Source organism: Hypanus sabinus, chromosome 14, assembly GCF_030144855.1.
Source record: "Hypanus sabinus isolate sHypSab1 chromosome 14, sHypSab1.hap1, whole genome shotgun sequence".
Taxonomy (NCBI): Eukaryota; Metazoa; Chordata; class Chondrichthyes; order Myliobatiformes; family Dasyatidae; genus Hypanus; species Hypanus sabinus.
Genome location: NC_082719.1, coordinates 26,633,880 through 26,655,455, shown reverse-complemented (window position 1 = coordinate 26,655,455; position 21,576 = coordinate 26,633,880). Strand labels below are relative to the sequence as shown.

At 39.6% G+C, this 21,576-nt stretch overlaps 1 protein-coding gene across 1 annotated transcript in view; it reads right to left on the bottom strand.

Moving 5' to 3' along the window:
- cc2d2a (coiled-coil and C2 domain containing 2A) overlaps positions 1-21,269 on the bottom strand; it is a 148,993-nt gene extending 127,724 nt beyond the window's left edge. Inside the window, 6 exon segments of the mRNA XM_059988913.1 lie at positions 1,407-1,479; positions 2,185-2,262; positions 11,250-11,309; positions 13,970-14,051; positions 16,144-16,306; positions 20,905-21,269. Coding sequence (XP_059844896.1) covers positions 1,407-1,479; positions 2,185-2,262; positions 11,250-11,309; positions 13,970-14,051; positions 16,144-16,157 — 307 coding nt within the window. The 5' untranslated portion in view covers positions 16,158-16,306; positions 20,905-21,269.
- Positions 21,270-21,576: the final 307 nt, after the last annotated feature.

Sequence of the window (21,576 nt, the reverse complement as noted above, 5' to 3'; positions counted from 1 at the left end):
ATGCCTCAAACAGTTTAATAGCTGATTTATACATACTATAATAAAAACCTCCAAGGGACAGCAGAAAGGGAAAAAATAGGTTTTGGACAGGACACAAGGGAGAAATAAATACCTCATTCTTGATATTATTTACATCTGTGCATGAGATGCATCCATAATCTATATCTGTTGGTGCACTGTAATTAGCAATCATTTAAAACTGAGGTCCATTAAAACAGCTTCTTGCAGTGTGTGGCAAATATCTGGAACTCTTCCCCTCACAGGCTGCACCCTTGAAGATATTCTAAAGAATCGGATTTGTATTTGAAAGACTGTGGAACTGAGGCTATGTGGAGCTGATACAGAAAAAGAGATGAAGCGTGGAATAGGGGACATGCTTGAAGGGCCTCCTCCTGTTCCAATTACTTACGTCCTTATTTTCCCTCCGGATTTCCCAGACTATTTAAGCATTTTATGTAAACAAACCTCTTATGTGAGGCTAAAACAATATTGCTCCAATCTAAAGCTACGGTTGACAAATGAAAAAATGCTACTTTGGGAATTGAGTGAACTACATTCCATTTTGCCCAGACCCCCACCCATTTTCCTGGCTCTCCCTTCCACCTACACATTCCCCCTGCAAAGCAAAAACATTTGAAACACTTCACATTTTGAGTACCTTCACAGAACAAGAAAAATTAATATTTTAAGACACACACACACACTCACTCTAGAATCATAGCTGTGAAACACTGCATATTGGGCCAGACTTTCCTGATAACCAGTCTGCATTTCCTTAGGAGAGTATCAGCTAGGTGCCGAACATGCATCAGTATTTTCTGGATTTTCATACTTGGACACTGCATTTACAAGTATGAGATGCACTGGTGGTTGAAGCACACTTGACCTCCTGTTGTACTGTTTGGTTTGACATTGTAAGGTACCACTAACCTGCGGTTAAAAATTTAAGTGAAGTGGGGGTTTTGTTCTTTTCATCAAATTAATATAAGTATTAATATTAATTATCTCAAGGTGCATTTGAGTAAATGGATTACCTTTGATGCATTTTTTACAAAATGAAATGCCAGTCGTCCATCGGGGTGAGACCTCTGATTTTACGACCTAATCAATAGTTCCTAGTCACAGATAACTGAGCACCAAGATGGCTGTGACAGCCTAGCCTCTACAATAAATAGCACGGATGACTAGGAGGAAAATGTGACCCAGATGCTGGATCAAGCACAATCTTCCCTAGCATTCTGAAGTCAAGAACCAGATCGTAGCAAGTAACTGCTTTATTAGGGCCTGAATCACACTAGTGATTTCTGAAGGTGGAAGGCATTCATACTATTTACTGTTTTGGAAATCATACATTGAAACAAAAGGTAGTATACAGCAATAATTAAATACTGTTAATGACAACTCACATCTCTGACGACGAGTGATTTTGATTATGTCCTTTTTAGATTCTTCAGGATCTAAATCACCAACATCCATGAGCTGTGAATTAAAATACAAGTTAGGGCCAATGATTTCCACAAATACTTTCTAGTTTGGAAAAAAAGGCTATTTTAAAGAAATACATTAGTAGGAACGAAATATGAATGCCACACGAAATATGAGAGTTCTAAGGGAGTAAGTTATATTAGCTGCTTGAAGGGTCTCTAAACTGTGAAAGCACTGATACAGATTTGTACCAGATTAAGAAAAACAGTAAGGAAAAGTATTTTAGCGCCTAATTTGCTGAATCCTTGTCATTTTGCTATAAAGACTCTAATGGGCAAGGTGAAATGGAGAGGAAAGTGGGAAATTACTAATCATCGTATGTGTCTCTGTCCCTCCCTCTTTCCCCACTTTCAGTTCTTGATTTCCTTATCAATCTCATCTGCTTTTCATGACATTCATTGCAATACCAGGGAGACATGATCACCACATAAAGTGACTTCAGAGCATTTTCTAACTTATGGACATCTACAAAAACAAAATCCATCTGTTACTCAAGCATGGCCTGTAGATATTTCTGCATAATTCTACTGGTCTCCTGTCAATAATTTTGGCAGGCAGTTGTCAGTAATCCTGAAAGGTTTACGTTTGTTTCAAATCCAGAGAAGTAAGGGACTCAATAAAATATCTGGTGATCTCTTAAGAGAAGGAAACTAGGTTAGAAATAAAACTGACATAAGTCGTCCTGTATCAAAAACCTACAGGCTTTTTTCTTCGTCTTCTGTGGGCTTTCATGGTTTGCTTGAGGTTTTCTACCTGTTCATCCTCATTCTGAATATCCTGCACAAACAACATAAACACCGTTATTCTATCGAGTCTGAAGAAAGCCAAGTTAGTCACAATTTAATAGCAGTAATAAAACATTTGGAATGATGTTAAGGAAAACATATGGGGGAAAGTGTTGGTCTTCAGCCCGTGGGCAGTAACCTGGCAATAGTTGTTCTTCGAAGAATTCAGCCAGTTTTCATCCCAAATTAGAGCAAAGGAGCCACCAAACTAGAAAGGGCAGATGCTAGAAAGATGGGAAATGATTCAGAACAAATATTTTTATATGGAATGTCATATAAAAACTGTTTAAACTATTAAGATTAAAAAAGGGTATTTTTGAGTTTAGGCAAGATATTAATAAAAAGATTAGAAACTACCCAATATCAGAAAGGGAATAGAACTCTGTGGTTATGAAGAAAGAGTGATGATGCAGGGAAATAAGATTATGACACAAATAAAAAAAAAGAGAGAAGCAAAATCTCATTATTATCACAAAGCATGTAAAGTATTCCACATACAAAGAACATCGTTTAATATGAGTTTTAGGGCCTGAGAAACGAGCAGAATGACAAGATGCCAAGCAAGATTGCTGGAATAGTTAATGGGTTATTTCCATCAGTATTTAAATGAAGAAAGTGACATTGTGAAAGAGGCAAGTAATTGGAAAAAGACAAAACAAATATTATAACAAATTGGAAGAGAAGTTATTGAGACCCATGACAAAGGTGGGACTGTGGTAAAACTTCCCATAATGTGGAAATCTACACGTGACTCTCATAGCAACTGGAGCTTGCAGTGATGAATGTAATGGGCTAGAGGTTAGTATGCAGTAGCACATGGATGGTTTGAGAACAGGGAAATATGGAATGAAGGGAAAGATAGCAGACAGCTGGTAATCTGCAATGGGAGGTTGCTGGTGGGGGGCGGGGGGGTTTATTACCACATGATTAAAGTATCATACCAACCATTTGGGAATCACTACACATGTGCATAAATATCTTTTGTCATTGCACATCAACAATTAGTGGGGAGAGTGGTAGTTATTATAAATGACAACTCATCCTGGGTGGCCCTATATGACAAATGCATGGCCAATGAAATAATGCATCTGTGAGAAATCAGCGCCAATTCCAAACCCAAGAGCTGCTTGTTTTATATATATCTGAGGTCAATGACCCAAACAAATGAAAGGTCTGATAACTTGAAAAAGAACTCTGTTTCTCTCTCCATAGATGCATCCTGTCCTGCCGATCATCTCCAGCTCAGTTTTTATTTCACTTTCTCATTCTGACCGGTTCATACAATAATCGCTGAGCCTGTCAAAACAAAAATCAGTCACCTTAACAAAATTTCACCATTCACTCTCAACTGGCACCACCAGTTGTGCCAGTTAGTCTTTCTTAGTCTCTCTTCTATCACCGACATCCACTTCTTTCACTGTAGCCCTTCTTCTCTTGACTTAAAACATGTATAATTTTAAGCATTTCTCAGCGTGAAAAGTCATTAACTTAACATTTCCTGTTTCTTCCTTCACAGATGTTGCCAGACATGCTGAGTACTTCCAGTATTTTATGTTTTTGTTTCAGATTTCAAGCCTCTGCAAATTCCAATTATCTATCTTACTGATTTCCAGGGACAATAGCTATTTGACAGCATTGGAGACTTTGAGAGTGAATGGTAAAACATGCGACCAAGTCCTGTCCAAGGAGGCTGGCAAATACCTGTCACTAGCTGGCATTCCAACTATTCAAGAAAGCTTAAAAACAAAGATTCTGCAGATGCCGGAAATCGTGAGCAACACACACAAAATGCTGGAGGAACTCAACAAGTCAGGCAGAATCAATGGAGAGAAGTAAAGAGTCAATTTTTTTGGGCTGAGACCTTTCCTCATAAAGAAAGCTTATTCTCTCACTGTAGACCAATGATACCTCTTTGCAGCTCTGTGTTCTCTGACAAGAGTTGTGAAACTGTTAGCCCACTTTTGCTGGTGCTGCTCTTGCCACAGAACCTTCCACTGCTGCGTGTTGCCATCTTTGTCCTCATTAGAGGTCCAAGTGAGTGTAAGTAGCACTCTGAACGATGACAGGTCAGGCCTCTGGATGCACCAAGTCCAGGTAACTTCTCTGAAATCCATCACACAAGTGCTGCCCTCCAGTGTTAGCTTTGTGGAAGACAATCCGGATTTTATTTGTCTTCAAGCATGGTCTACGTATTCTAGTTAATCTTGCCAGTCAGTAAGATGCTGACAGCTTCCTGATGCATCCACATTTTCTTGCATTTCACTGCAGCCCACCTCACACATACATTCACCTATTAAAATTATCACCTAAAACTAGTTTGGAATATTTGAAAGTTGGCATTGGCGGCTCATAGGGCTCCATTTTGATACGTTTTAAAATCATAATATGCACTCGTGTTCTAGCATAGATCTCAGAAGAAATGTCCAAATGAACACAAATGTCCACAAAATCCTCCATAAACACTTAGTACAATCTCAAAGTATAGCACAAATGTGATTAACCACATACCACCTCTGTATTTGTATTTATAATTTATTTCTGAAAACTAGGAGCAACAAGGCCAGTGTTATGGTGATTTAAAAATGTTCCCCAAATAATTATTTTGGAATTGTAGCCTAAAGCAAGGAAACAAGCTTCAAATTTCTATCTCTGCAACTAAAGCAAGCAAAAATTAATTAAGTTTATCCAGAAGACTCAACCAAGAGACAGATTTAATCAATTTAAATTTATGTGTAATGATGGAATTCGGAAATAAAATCCTTTGTTAAAACCACTTTATATACAGCATTGATCTACATTCAATTAACATGAATGGAAAGCAGAATTGAAGTTTCTTTTAACATCACAAAGCATTTATTACTTGATCACTTGACCATAAACTATCTACCAAAAATGAAACCCTGAGCAATGTTCTATTGGGATTTGGATTTACAGAGTCACCTACACTAGTACAAAAATGGTGTAAACTATTTCTAAATGGAGAGAAAATTCAAAAATCTGACATGCAACGAGATTTGGGTGTCCATGTGTAGGATTCCCTAATGGTTCATTTTCAAGTATTGGAGTATTGTAAGCAGCTTTCGGCCCCTTATCTAAGAAAAGATGTGCTGACATTGGAGAGGGTTCAAAGGAGGTTCATGAAAATTATCCATGAGGAGCGTATGATGGCTCCGGGCCTGTACTCACTGGAATTCAGAAGAATTGGGGGGGGGGGGGGGGGGTATCTCACTGAAACCTATCAAACGTTGAAAGACCTCAGATAGAGTGACTGTGGAGAAGATGTTTCCAATGGTGGTGGAGTCTACGACAGAGGACACAGCCCTCAGAACAGAGGGAAGTCCATTTTGAACAGAGATGAGGAGGAATTTCTTCGGCCAAAGAGTGGTGGACCTGTTGAATTCATTGCCACAGGTGGATGTGGAGGTGAAGTTATTGAGTATATTTAAGGCAGAGTTTGATAGATTCTTGATTAGGAAGGGCATGAAAGATTACAAAGCAAAGGCAGAAGATATGGAGCAGTTGAGCATTGTACCAGAAGTCCCTACAAAGGACTGTGAGAACAGCTGAGAAGATCATAGTGGACTTCCTACCATCCATTGGAACATTTATCAGGAGCGCTGTGTATGCAGGGCCCTTAGTATTATCAAGGGTCCCACCCATCCATCCAGCACCCTCTTTGACTTTCTACCTTCAGGCAGGAGACTCTGATACTCCGATACATAACTACAAGAACAGCTTGGATGAGAAACAGCTTCTTCCTCCAGGTCATTAGGCTTCTGAACTCCTGGCCGCATCGCATTTTAAGTGTCACTGGTTACTCTGTTCCGTTCCTTACAATATTTAATATTCATGCACATTAGTTTGTTATTTATCTGTGATTCATCTGTAGATTTTATCTTCGTTTTCATGTGTTATGTGCTTTACACCCTGGTTTCTGTATCAGTATATGGTTATATATGTGTATGTAGTTAAATGACAATAAACTTCACTGGACTTGATTTGATTGGGGCTGAGAGGGAAATGGATAAGCCATGATGAAGTGGTGGAGCAGTCTTATTGGGCCAAATGGTTTAATTCTGCTTATATATAGTATATAATGGTCCTATGGTCTAAAACAAAGCTGCAATGCTCTGTGAAAACTGAACCAAGAGATGTTTGTGTTTTTTTTCACTATTGTTCTCAAAGAGTTGATCAAATTGTTCAAAGACAGTGTCTAGTTTTCATCCAGGTGCTAGAGGTGTGGAAATCAAGAGCCATTTTGATTCATGAAGTGAAAAAAAACTTGTGTGGAGACTGTCCCTTCTCATGCATTCCATTGTGATTGTGATCTCCAGCACCCATACTAACTGTTTCTCAACATCTACATTCCTATTTCCAGTGTTAGCTACCCTGATATTAGTTTTCACACAAAAATTGTTTTAATTTCAGTTCTGAGAAATGTTATTATATTTTGTGGAAGATCACAGTTTGTGTGTCTAATCATCACTCCAGGGGGAAAAAATGTCTAATTCTACAGCATAATAGTGGATTCCAGTCAACTGGACCATCAGCTAATTGGGCAGCCTCTTCCTTGGGATAACTCTCAAACAGCAAAAATTAACCGAGAAAATAGCTAGCATTCCCTTCATTTATTTGAGACACTATGCCATTTAATTGGGAAGGAGACCACTGACAAACATTTTCTAACTAGCATCAACTGTATGCACATCACGTGGACATTAAGACACTACAGAGTGCTTACGGTAAACAGTTTTTAAATCATGTTACTTGCATATGTTCAAAAATCAGTAATTTTTGTCACCAATAGTTGGTGAATATTAAACAGCAATACAATTCAGAACTGCTTTGCTCATTGTGGTTTCAAGTATTCAGGCTTGGAGATACCAGAAATGAAACAAGTCCACTACTTCAACAAGTTAGGAACTACCAAGAGCCTCAAGGTACTGCCATTCATCTTGAGTGTTATAATGGAGGATGCAATCGTCAAAAGCAAGATACGAATGGAGGGGATGACCCTCACATTAATTACATGCTGATCAGCATGTTCAGCTGGGCTGATCAAAATGGAAAAACGGGCATAATTTCCAATCAATCAATTCTGCCCTATGCTGAAATTCCATGCTGTTGAGAATACTGTGCTTACAACTAGAGTTCTCTGGGTTCTGAGATGATTTATTAGCTCTCCAAAGGATCTGGAGACTCTTTCACAGTAAGGCATGTGGCACTTAATATGACAACAGGGTGGATTATTTGCATTCTTGCACATTCTTTCATTGGCTCCAAGATACTTCAAGAACTCAGTATCTTCCTGAGTGTTTTTCTGCCAATATACTGTGATGGAGCTCCTATCCCACTGTTATAAAACTATTAAAAGGTTCCCCTGTAAGTAAAATGGGTTCTTGACTTCTCTATCTACCTTGTTTCTTCTCTGGTGCAAATGGCAGGGATATTCTGAATTTCACACCATTGTGCTAAATCCTTGTTTGAATACACCTGCAGTTAAAATGCCCTATAAATTATAAATTCTCATTGAAAGTACTTCTTCACCATGTTTCAGCAGGGGTTTTATCATCTCTAGATGTTCTACTGCATCTCAGCTACTTCATAGGCTTTTCAATGTCTTGCTGGGCAAGGGTAATGCCAAGATTACAGTAAAGAGCAGATCTGGAATGAAATTAAGTTCACATGTCAAAGAAAGTATCTCTACTGAGGAGATCTTTGTAGTGTTCCACCAGTTTCACTGTCCTTAATAATCTCTTTTACAGGATGAGTCCTTGGAGTTTTAAGTCAAAGTCCATCTTGACAGTAGAGCAAGACAAGAAACAAAAATTAATTATACAGTTATTTTCACTTGGAGTCAGGATGATTGAAAATGAATGGACATCATTCCCAATTAGCTTGGCAGAAGATGGCTTCAGTAAGGTTCTAGATCATGTCCTCACAAGGTCAGGCAGACTTATTTCCCACTTCCGAAAACAACACTAGGTTGCCAATTTAGTAACGGAGTCAGGGAATCACTTATTTGTGTCATGATCAGTGTCGCAGTCAGAGAACCTCAAATTGTCCATGCCGTCAATATACCTCAGCTTCATTCTGCTGGAAGAAGTAGTTAAAATTCTGCTGGTTGCCTTCTTCAGCCACCCGGTCTTGTTTTCTTCATCCAGTATCTTATGCTCCTCAGGCTCTGGGTCTGCATTATACTTTTTCCTTGGCATCACTTCTGCCTCTAGGTAACTACATTCTGCTTAATTTCTGCACTATCTAGGTGTTCACTCTGGGGTGGCCCAGGAGTGATTCAAACATAAGATTTTCAGCAAACCAGTGGTGCTTTCCACAATAACTCAAGCATATGGATTTGATGTGCTGGTGCTAAATATGGTCGGATGCATTTCAGTGTCAAGAACTGAAGTAGCTAGGTATATTAGAATGAGGAGTGATCATATAAAGGTGTACAAACTCATGAGGGACATGGATAGGGTGATATTTTTTCCCCATTTTACCCAAGGTTGGGGTATCAGGAACAAGAGGACATAGGTTTATTGTGTCAGGACAGAGATTTAATAGGAACAGAGGGCCAGACCCCGCATAACACTACCCCACATAGCACTGATTTGTTACAACATGGTTATTCAATTCTTCATTGAAATATTTTTAAATGACAAAAATTCTTTCTGAACAACACTTAAAACTTCTCAAAAGCAGCTGCCATTACAGTAAACATTAGATCAGCCAATGAGAGTGCTTTACATTGACTCTGAGACACTCACAGCCAATCATGTCATTAGTTTACACACTGTCTCCCCCACGTGTGTAAATGTTTGTGCTCCCTCACCAACTTATTCCATTTTTTCCCACTCATAGTGTCCGGAAAATGGCCTGCAACTTCCGGTGAGGGTGGTACATCTAGGAAAAGCATTAGCATGGATGCAAAATTGCAAGTGATACGGTTTGGAAGCTGGTGGGCATCAGATCGATGTTGGCACCTCTTTGAAATTGGCTACATTGACGATCAGAACAATTATTAAAAAAATGCAGACAAGATAAAAACTTCTGCAAAAATGACCTCAAAGTTATCAACAATGAAGGTGACTCGTTCAAGGAGCTGTTTGCTTGAAGAAATGGAAAATAGTCTAAATATATGGATGGATGACCAAACACAACGATACCCCTAAACCAGCCGTTAATAATGGAAAAGGCAAGAAGCATCTTCAATCATATTTAAAGAAGAAGATACGTTGGTAACATTCACAGCCAGCAGAGGTTGGTTTGATCGATTTAAACAGTGCAGTAACCTCCATAGCACCCGTATCTCTGGTGAAACAGCCAGTGCAGGCAGCAGAAGTCTTAATAACAAAGAGCTTCGAGAATTGGCGCAGCAATGTATCCTGGGTGAATCTGAGGAAACGGATGGAGAAGAGGAGATACCAGCAAGAAACCTTATCACAAAATTCCTCAGCACTAGCATCACCATGATCGCACAAACCAATGACCCTGACTGGGAGTACATAGAGAGGGGTTCTCCACATGATTCCCTGCTACCGAGAACTGCTTCATGAGAGGAAACTTAAGAAAAGGCAGGCAAATCTCGATGCCTATTTGAAGAAGAAGCCATAGTTAGAGGAGGACCCACAGCTTGGTCCCTTCTCTAAGATGTAACCACCACTCGGTTCCCTCCGATGCTGCTGTGATGTGTTGCTGCTCCACCGATGTACAGGCTAGGCCTACTTGCGTGTTTGTTACTCCACAAATTACTGTGTATACATAAAATGATACATCATATATCTCAGTTTGATTTTTTAAAATCAGGGCACACATTCCATCTATGTAATGTGATAATGACCCCACATGACACTGATTTACATAACGCTCCACTTCTGAGGAATGCATTCTCAGCGTTAATTGCGGTCAGAGTGTATATAGCATGTGTTGCCTGAGGAAACAGTTAAAACAGGTATAACAACAACATTAAAAAGATACTTGGAAAAGTACATAAGACCATAAGATATAAGAGCAGAATTAGATCATTTGGCCCATTGAGTCTGATCATGGCTGATTCAATTTTCCTCTCAGCCCCAATCGCCTGCCTTCTCCCCCTATCCCTTCATGCCCTGACCAATCAAGAATCTCTCAATCTCTGCCTTAAATATACATAAAGGCTTGGCCTCCTCAGCCGCCTGTGGCAACAAATTCCACAGATTCACCACTCTACGGCTAACGAAATTTCTCCTCATCTCCATTCTAAAAAGGCAACCCTCTGTTCTGAGGCTGCATCCTCTGATCTCAGACTCTCCCACCAGAGGAAACATTCTCTCCACATCCACTCTATGAAGGCATTCAATAGGTTCCAATGAGGTCACCCTTCATTCTTCCGAATTCCAGTGAATACAGGACCAGAGACATCAAATGCTCTTTACATGGATAGAAAATGTTTAAACAGATAGCCAAATATAGCAAATAGGACTAGCTCAGATAGACAACTTTATTAGCATGGACTAGTTAGGTCAAAATGTATGACTCAATATCTCCAGCATTTGCAGTTCTTTTACTCAAACATTTCTTAAACTCATTGCTGATGTTATGTGCACAGGACATCAGATAAAACAAAATATATTCCCTATGGTAAATACTGTTTATACTTATATTCAAATATATAATTTTGGAATTCATCTTGGATAACCATCGTTTATTTAATAAGCCCAATAGACAGAATTCATACAACATTATACTTTTTTTTAGAAATAAGACACCAGAGCAGGATTTAAATTTTTTTACAAAACCACAAAGCTATGAATACACCTGAAATTCTGTAATATTAATGTAGACATTGTAATAGAATCACAGATTATCAGATACCACTTAGGAAGTAAAGGTGCAAAACATATTTGGAGGCAACAGAAAGAAATTGACAATTGATAGAAGCAGGGGAAGTTTTTTTGATACCTTAAAGTTTTAACAACATAGGGTGAGAGAGAAACAAACCTCCACAAATGTACCATTTTCATTTCTTGTACCATTTTCCACTTCTGCAGAAACCAATCCCTAGCAATTAAAAATACATGTATAGTTATGTAATCTTTATAAATTATTATGTACCTATAATTTAACAATTATTTGAGTTATTAACTGGAGATATTTCTCCACCCTCAAAAGTAAGTATTTCACTTTAATGCTCCAGAACATTTAAGAACTTACAGTGGAAACTACAAGTATGTATAATAATATTAGTTAAACAAGCTCTTGACAAATTCCCTTCATGATGCTCTCCAAATAATGCATGCTGAAACATATATATCAACAATGAGACACTTGAACTCAGTATTTCTGACAAGAGCTCTATAAAAATTAGATTATCTTTATTTGTCGCGTGTACACCGAAACATACAGTGAAATGCACTGTTCGCGTCAAATCAAATCAGCCAGGGTTGTGCTGAGCAGCCCTCAAGTGCTGTCATGCCTCTGGCGCCAACACAGCATCGCCATAACCCGAACCGTGCTAGGAATGTGGGAGGAAACCGGAGCACCCAGAGGGAAGACACACAATCACAAGGAGTACATACAAACTCCTTGCAGCCAACAGCAGAGACTGAGCCCTGACCTTACAGCTGACACTGTACAGTGATTGTGCTAACTGCTATGCTACCAGGCTGCCCCTGCTTATGTCAATTGCTCTAATTAAGAGCATCCAATACGCTGGATACTAAAGAAAATTCTGAATGCATCAGTAAACTAAGTTTTGATGCACCAGTTAATATATACTTCCCTGTGTGCCTTTGTAAGAGTGTTCTCAATTGTATGCTGTGTGGAATCTATAAGTACATTTTCCATCCAGAACACCATTGTGATGTTCTAGATGGAGAAATCATTGCTAATCTATGACTACATTAATGCAATCTGTTCTTTTCACAATATTATTATTAATGATGGTTTCCACTTTAAAGCAATGCATTCAAGATAACAAAAATTTGGTGCACAAAAACAAAATGTCAGTTGCTTGTCTGGTTCTTTAAAACCATTTTGTTTTTAATTGGCCTGAAGAATTATACTGTAGGGTTGAAAACTGGTTTCAGAATTCTGTCAGTTGATGCTTACACACCTGTGTATTTTTTCAAATTGTGCTTTGATAACAGAGTTTCCTAGACTGTCTCTGCTTGGTTTCAGGAGAACTGCAGGCTGAAAAATGTGAAAGCTATGAAACAAATCTAAATTCATCTGTACCTTAATACTTCTGAAGGTTAGTGTCATCCTTTTTAAGCAACATTACTCAATTCAGAGGAAACGACACACAAATGCCTTACACTCTCATGCTATAAAAACATTAGTTTTCTAACTAAGAATTGCATTGTGTTGTGATTTTCTGTTAAATTTCTCAAACTTAACATTCAATAAATTCTTTTCAACATGAGGCTGGAGCCAGTTCTGAATTTCAGTAAGTCATAATCCAAGACCTAGCATGTTGAACTGGTAAATTCCGATATCCTTGGAGTAAACAAACACTACTTACAACATGACCACAATTTCCACATGCAACATCTCCAGATGCAGGAAGCTGCAGTTGTCCTTAAGAATTCCACTTTTGGGTGGGTATGGGTGAGGCAGGCAGCGTTGGAATTGCTTTGCTTGTTAGTTGGATTAAGATAGTTTTTTCTTGTTTTTGGAACTGTAATTCTACATTCTGTTGACAGCATTTGTAAGGGAGCTTTGCCTCTGGCTGACTTCTACCCATAATTTGCATCAGAGAACATTTCCTACAGAATGACGAACTCTATAATGATTTTTATTTCTCAAATATAGCATTGAGGACCAATTTTGCCTGGCTGGGCTTGGAGGCACAGGGGGATAATTCTTAAGCAGAACTTCGCTTCTAACCCATCCAACATATCCCATTTCTTCTGTCAGCATAATATACATTAAGAAGAGCTTGTGCTCGATACAAATTATGAAACACCAGTGATCACAAATGCATATGTCTCAGTGCAAGTGAGAAGCAGCCTTTAGTGGTGATTATACGAGGGGTGATTGATAAGTTTGTGGCCTAAGGTAGAAGACGTCAATTTTACAAAACCTAGCACATTTATTTTTCCAACATTTACACACTTAGTCCAGCTGTCGTGGAGCATACAGATCCTTTCTTTATAGAAGTCGACATCTTGGACCTCCAGAAGTGGTCCACAGCAGGGGTGATTGATAAGTTCATGGCCTAAGATAGAACGAGATATTAACTTCAAACTTCCTGCATTTTCACTCAGAGTTCAGCTGCACATCCATGTAATGAGAGCTGCATAATTTATCTCCTTCTACCTTAGGCCACAAACTTATCAATTGCCCTCGCTGTGGACTACCTGGAGGGCCAAGATGCTCTCATTACATGCACGTGCAGTTCAACTCTTTGAGTGGTAATGCAGAAAGTTTGAAGTTAATAACTCATCTCCTTCTACCTTAGGCCACAAACTTATCAATCACCCCTACGGTGGACCACTTCTACAAAGAAGGGATCTGTATGCTCCACGACCGCTGGACTAAGTGTGTACATGTAAGAGGACACTATGTTGAAAAATAAATGTGTTAGGTTTTCTAAAATGGAGTCCTTCTACCTCAGGCCACGATCACCCTTCGCTCATCTCTCAATGACATTTGCATTTTTGGAAGCTCATTACATCATCCCTCTGCTTCGTGAAAATTCAAAACAGTTATAAACTCACCTGAGTATCACTGACATCTCTGCTTACACTTAGAGATGCTTGCAATGCCTTTCGCTTATTTTTAATCTTCTCACGAAGATTTCTGAAAGGAATAGAAAACTGTATTCGTAAATAAAATAAGGAATCTTTACCATATTTAAATGATTCATTAGCACAGCAGTTTTGGCAATCAAAAAAAAAACACTGATTGAACTCCCTTTCATCAATACTGCCATTGGCCCACCATTCATGCTATAGGTCTTATTATTAAAGATTCTAAAATATGTCATCTCACACTTTTCAGGATTAAATTCCATCTGCACTTGCTCTAACAAACTTACCAGCTGATCAGTTTAACTCCTCAATAAATAGAAAAATCATCAGTCACGTCCCAACTCTTTTGAATTCTTCTTTTTTAAACTTACTGTTGATCTTTTCTGTTCTTCCAGTCAATTTTTGTCTTCAAAATGAAGGTCTTTTTAACTTTACCTTCTAATGCCAGGCTGAAGTTCTTCCTTACTGTATTGATTAAAAACTAATCAAGTGTCATTTTTGTTTGTTTCCTCTGTATTCTCCTTGGCAGGATTTGCTGTGTTGTCTTTCACTTCAAACAGTTTATAAGATGTTTAATTTCCTTCACACCTTAGATGTAGGGCTATGAAAGAAAAATCCTCTTATTCTAAAAATGAATGGGCTAAAGACAAGAAAGGTAATTGCATCAATCCAGACTCAAGGGGTTTAGTTGAAGAATATTCAGAAAAAGATATGAATCTTCGTGACTAAGTATTGATGTAAATTGCTGTTACAGTGAGATCATTTGACATGAAAACCACAGAGCTACCCAACTTTGAACCTAACACTAGTTCTGATGAAAAGTCACTGACTTGAAATGCCATCTCTACTTTCCCTCTCTGTGGATCCTCTCTGACCATTTCCAGTATTTTCTTTTCCAACTAAATAACGGTTTTCTCTCCCCTTTGTAATTATTTATTTATTTGAGATACAGCACAGAACAGGCCTTCTGGTCCTTTCAGCAGCACTGCCCTGTAATCCCGATTTAATCATGGGACAATTTACAATGACCAATTAACTTATAATCTGGTATGTCTTTGGACTGTGGGAGGAAACCGGAGCACCCGGAGGAAACCCACGCAGTCACAGGGAGAATGTATAAACTCCTTACAGGCAGCAGCGGGAATTGAACCTGAGTCATTTGTATTGTAAAGTATGTGCTAACCACTACACTAGCATACCAATGCTGTTAGGGAAGTACTTCTAGAATTTTGATCCACCAATAGTGGATCACTGATTTAATTCCAAGTAAGATTACTTGAAGGGGAGCTTGCAGGTAGTTACATTTCCTCATTCCTGATAACTGTGTTGTCAGAAAGACACTGTTAAATAGCCTTGGCAATTTTATGTAGTGTGCTTTACATAATGAAATCATTGTACAATAATGAAGGTTGGAATGGGGGAACTATAAATGTCTAAATTGCTGTTTACAGGCCTTGCTGGCTTCAAATACAAACGTCCTAATATGTAAAGGTAAAGCAGTGTAAACAACAGCCTATTTTCCCATTTAACCCAACCAGAACCCAATAACTTGGTCACAAAATATTCTTACAACTCTTGGTTTTAAACTATGTATCTCCCTCCCTACATCTTCCATATCGTTCCATCTGCTTTAATACCTACTCCAACTTCAGATATTTAAAACATATTTCTTTCATTTTAATTTTTGGTTTCAAAGAAACCCTGATTGAATGTTGTCTTTTGTTAACCAGGCATAACTAGTATGATAAGCACAAGCAATAAATTCAAAAGGCAGATACAGAAGAGCAGATTTCCACAGACAAAAACAATGATACAGAGTGAAACCCGGATTACCAACTTTCCTGTTACTATAGTTATTATGCAGTGTCATATTTTTTATCCACTTGTGTTCTAGTAGGGAACTTAGTGGCAGTTACATTGGATCATTCACAATGTTGCAAGTAATAGCAACACAGATGCTAGTTATGTATCTAAAAAATGATAAATTAGTATCCATGACAATTATCCCTAGTAAACCTGAACTATCTAGACAAGCTATTGAGTTACAACATGATTAAATACGATCAAAAGCACAATCTGACAACATTATGTAAATGAGTAATGCTTCACTTAAAAAAATGCATTGTAATTGTTTTACTTACTCTGTGGAGGCCATTTTCTTAGGGTAATCCAATTATTCAGAACTTTTGTTTTTCCCACAAATTTCACAGGTCATATAAATTAAATTTGAATGTAAGCCATCATTCATGGTCCACTTGCATTTTGTGGTGAACGTAGCTCAATCCATTATGAAGCCTCTAGCAACTACAAGAAAAAAAACACTGTACACTCTCACTGGAATTGCAATGTTAAGTATTAACATAAACTCAATGAATCCCTTAAGGTATGGGACATTCTATTTTTTACTGGAATAGTTATTGCAAAATAAGTGTTTGTTGGTGTGAGTTTGCTTGTGTTAAAAACAATTTGTATGAGTTTAAAAGCGCATTAGGATGAGTTTAAAAGTCTGATATTCATTGTTTAGAAGACTTCCAAAAGAGAATGCTCCAAAACAGAAGAACAAATAACACTCCTAAGCATTTTTATACACACTAAATAATTCCACATTATTTTATTAATGAAATAAATATTGCGGTGTACCTGAAAGAAAATCAAACTAGTATGACACAAGGATTGAAAAGAAGCAGGAAAAAAAGCAATAGGCCTTATAAATTAATGCACTGTAGAAATAATTTTATTTGACAAAGGGCTTATCAAGCTAATTTTGCAACTTTCTCAAAGATTAATCATCAAATTGATGAATAGTTCGTGCTAGAACATGGAAGATGATGTGACTGCAAATCAGAGTGAAGCATCTTAAAATCTCTCTACTAGAATGAGTCTGTACATGTCAGATTATAAATTATTGATAAATTAACAAAATGCTTACATAATCTATCGTTAATAATCTATCCTCCTAATTGTGATCTACATGCTGTTCTTTCACAGCACCTAAAGATACAATATTAGTTTCAGCATGGCTGCAATGGGTTTCAATGCCCTCCCCTTCCAAAGCTTCTAATATGTCTATAAGTGCAAGGATGACAGGATGAGTTGTATAGGAAAATCTGAAGACAGACAGCCACCACTAGATAATCCATTCTAAGGGATCTGTTCAATCCATCTCATTGACAACAATATGCAACTAAACTACATAGTTTGTAACTTGATGTCATGATTGATCTCCATCTAACTACTATTGCAATTTCCAGAACATTACATAGTTCTGCCACTGCCTTAGTTTTGGTCTGTTTACTTAGACAGAAAGAACTTGTTATTTACATGAGATAGAGCACTGACTTCCTACTGACAACATAAAAATGTGGATTTCTGTAAGGTCCCTGGCAACGACACCAAGCCAGTAATGACAAGTGGTCTTCAACCCATCCATGGACACAACTTCTATGCAAGTTCAGCTAGTAGTTTCCGCTCGTCAAGAGAAGCTGAAACATACAGGTTCTCCTGAATGCAACTCAGCTGCAAAGCTCCCCTCATTCCCTGCCCCGGGCTCCAGTTGCACACTCGGTTCACACGCTTAACCTCAGTTCTGGCCATTTAGCTAGTTCATATTCCTCACTCCAGCCATTCCCAATCCCAACCCTGGCTCCGGCTGCATCACAAGTAATATAGCCATTTCACTACAGACAGGATTCAGTGGACATCTGTCAGCAGGGATCTAGAGGAACATATGATGCTTACCGACAACTGACCTTCTGAGTACAATGATCTACAAGTAGCAGGTCAGAGGACAGCTAGGGCATTCTAATGGTTGCAGGTGGGTTTGCTAGCTGGGAGAAGATTGAGTGCATTAGACCTGCTCCCCAAAATTTAGAAGAGGGGCTGAAACTTAGAAAATTCTTACAGGGCACCATAGGTCAGATACCTGCCCTGGTTGAAGAGTCTAACAGCCGGGAATAATAGTCTCAGAGGGTAAGGCATTATGACCAAGATGAGGAGTAATTCTTTTAATCAGAGGGTTTGCTCCAAAGAATTAAGGAGGCTCAGTCATTGAATCCATTCAAAACTGAAATCAACTGTGTTCTGGATATTAGGGGTATCAATGATTATGGGGATGGCAGAAGAAAACGGAGCCAAGGGAGAACAACAATCATGAAACTGATAAATAGAAGAGTGAGCTTCCAGGGACAGGCAGTCTACTCCTCCTCCTAGTTCTCATGTACTTTATCTCCCACTATTACTGCAACCCTCAACCCCCCTCTCTCTCTCTCTCTCTGTCATTTCCAGACATGACTACTCCTGGCCAAGCTCAGCCGTCCACATAACACTGAGCATACAGACCTATAGTATCTCCAGTTTGTGCACCACCTTCATTTCATATCTTTTCATTCTTGTTTTCAATTTCTACCTGTCATCTCCAGGTGTCTACTGTTGTTTCAGCCAGAGTACGACAGCACAGAAAAAGGCCCTTTGGCCCATCTAGTCCATGCCAAACTGTTACTCTGCTTAGTCTCATCCACCTACACATGGTCCATGGCCCTCCATGCCACTCCAATCCATGCACTTATCCAAAAGCCTCTCAAGAAGAAGGTGGCAGCGTGACGCAGTTTGCAGCAGCCTCTCCGGAGTTGATATGTTATTTGTTATGCAGGGTGCCATGCACAATCCTAACCTGATGAAAAACGGACGTGGGAGCACAGAGGAACATCTGGAAGGCGTTCTTCATTGCTACTGCTGTTGTGAGGTCCGGGTCTCTGCTGAGAAGAACAGTTCTCCAGTCCTTGGGGTCGCGTTGCCTGTGGCCATTGGCGGGGGCGTCGTAGTGCGCTCGGCAGAGGATGGTGCTCAGAGAGGCTGGGCCGGAGGGGATGGTCAGAGGCTCGGAGGTTCGACGGACTCGTAGTCCACTGCAGTCAGGGTGTTTTCAGTGTGTGCTGCGTCTGTGAGGCTGTGTCCGATGGAGCTTTCATTGTGTGCTTTGTCTGCAAGGCTGAGTCTGGCAGCACCTTGGAAGTCCATAGCGGGGTTATTCCCTTCTGCCGCCTGCGTGGGATGACGAGTCAATCAGGACCCTGAGGACTTGTGGAAACTGTGTGGTGGATTTTTTTGAACTTATAGACTTTTAACATCTTTGGACTATTTTTACTGTGCCCATGGTCTTTTTTTTAAATCAATTATGGTATTGTCTGCACTGTTGTAACTATATGTTAACTATAACTATATGTAACTATGTGGTTTTGTGTAGATCTTGTAGCTTTAGTTTTTGATTTGTTGGATGGTAGAGTTGGTCTCCTGACTTGGTTTGTCTGGGTAGTCTTGTTTTGTCTGGTGGGTTTGGAGCTCCTTTCTGGGGAACGCGCTAAGATGGTAGCGCGATATTAATATGCAGCAGCCTCTCCGGACTCTGGATTTGGGGATTACCAAACGTTATGTGGATTTTCTGGTGTAGTCTGTTTTGTCCTGTGCTTTTGTGATATCATTCTGGAGAACGTTGTCTCATTTTTAAATTGTACTGCATTTGTGCTTTCTAAATGACAATAAACTGAAACTGAACTAAACTGAACTGAAATGCCAGCTCATTCCATACTCTCACTTTAGTGAAGACCTGTCCCTCTTCAGTTCCCCTTAAACGTTTTACATTCACCTCTTGTTCTTGTCTCACTAAACCTCAACGGAAAAAGCCTGCTTGCATTTACCTGTACGCCTCATAATTTTGTACAACCCTATGAAATATCCCCAAATTCCCCTACACGCCAGGAAATAAAGTCCTAACCTTTTCAAGCTTTCCCTGTAACTCAGGTCCTCAAGTCCTGGCAACATTCCTGAGATTTTCTCCATATTCTTTCAATCTGATTGATTCTTTTCCTGTAGGTAGTGACCAGAACTGCACACAATACTCCAAATGCAGCCTCACCAATGTCTTACACAAATTCAACATCCCAACTCCTGTACTCAATACTCTGATTTATGAAAGACAATGTACCAAAAGTTTTCTTTACAACCCTATCTACCTGTGACCAGCTTTGGGGAATCCTGTATCTGTATTCCCAGATGCCTTAGTTCCACCATACTCATCAGTGCCCTACCCGTCACTGTGTAAGTCCTACCCAGGTTTGCCCTCCAGAAATGCAACACCTGCCAATTTCCATCTGCCATTTTCACTCCATTCTTTCCCATCTGGTCCAGATCCTGCTGCAAGCTTCGATACCTCCCTCGCTGTTCCCTAGGCTCCAACGTTGGCGTCATCCGCAAATGTGCTGATCCGATTTACCACATTAACATCCAGATCATTGATACAGATGACAGACAACAACACTCAGTACTGATCCCTGCGCCACACCATAGTTGTTTAATTTTTTCCCACTGACGCTTCAGCAAAGTTCCTTCATTTTGAACATACAACATACACATTATCACTGTTGCAATTGTTACACTTTTGAAATATTCCTTCCAGTTAAACTTTGCAATAGCCAGCGTGATTCTAAACGTCTTAGGTGAGTTTGTTTGAATGAACAGACTGTGTGTAGACGTGCAAAAAAAGAGGGAAACTTGCGAGTTTTCAAAACCAAGATAAGGCCGGCAAATCAGCGATCTGCTTCACACGGTGCTCCAAACTGCAGGAATTAATAGCGCAGGTAGCCAGAAAGGATGTGGATAAGTCTGAACGCACTTCCATCGCGAAATACAAAGAAACTGAGGACAAAAGTTCAAGAACCACAAGACATAAGCAATGTTTTTATAAAGAAATACCACTCCTGCTGGCGATTTGGGGATTGTCCCTGGGGAAGCGTTTAGTGGGCACCTCGTAAAGGAAGCTGGATTGATACTCGCGCGGTTTAAGGAATCCTAAAAGCCAGCCCAAACTGGAGAAGGGTCGGGCACTGGATCTGAGTGAACGCACTTACTCTGCAGCCAGTTTATCTGCCGAACAGCCATACCCCCGCTTTTGCACAGACGCCTCCGTGTCCAGGAAACCGCTTGCCTAGTAACCGCCCTGCAAGCAAAGTCGGGCGGGCGCCGAGGGAAGCGGGAGAGGGAGCCTGTTGGAGAATGCCCCCATCAATCATTTGCTAATCCTCACCCCACACTCCTCACTACGGTGGCCTGAGAGGAGGAGAAAAACATCGCAATTCCAAAAAAAAATCCCTGTTTGACAAATCCATGCGGAAAAAGGAACAGAGGAATTCGTGAATCAATCAACACTGTGTTGCTTAGAGGTTTTTATTGCCGCATTTTACTCCGGAATGGAATTTTGCTTGTCGATAGAGCGCAGGATGGCAACTCTGCAAAAACTGAAGCATTCCTGAAAAGACATTATAATTTGCTTGAAACGGCGGGTAGTCAGTTTTTGGCTAGAAATGCCTGCCAGTATACTTGCACCAGCCTATTTATGTTTCTCTCGCAAAGCTTCCAACCGCTACACGTGTGAAATGGAATCATTACCCTTTTTACCTGATTACCAATGGTGTGCATGGTAATTTGATAAAAAGTAACTAGATTAACATTTCTATTTCTCCATCCTGTGCGCATCCAGTTTTGGCAAAGGGTGTATTCCCTTTCCGCAGATGCTGCCTGAT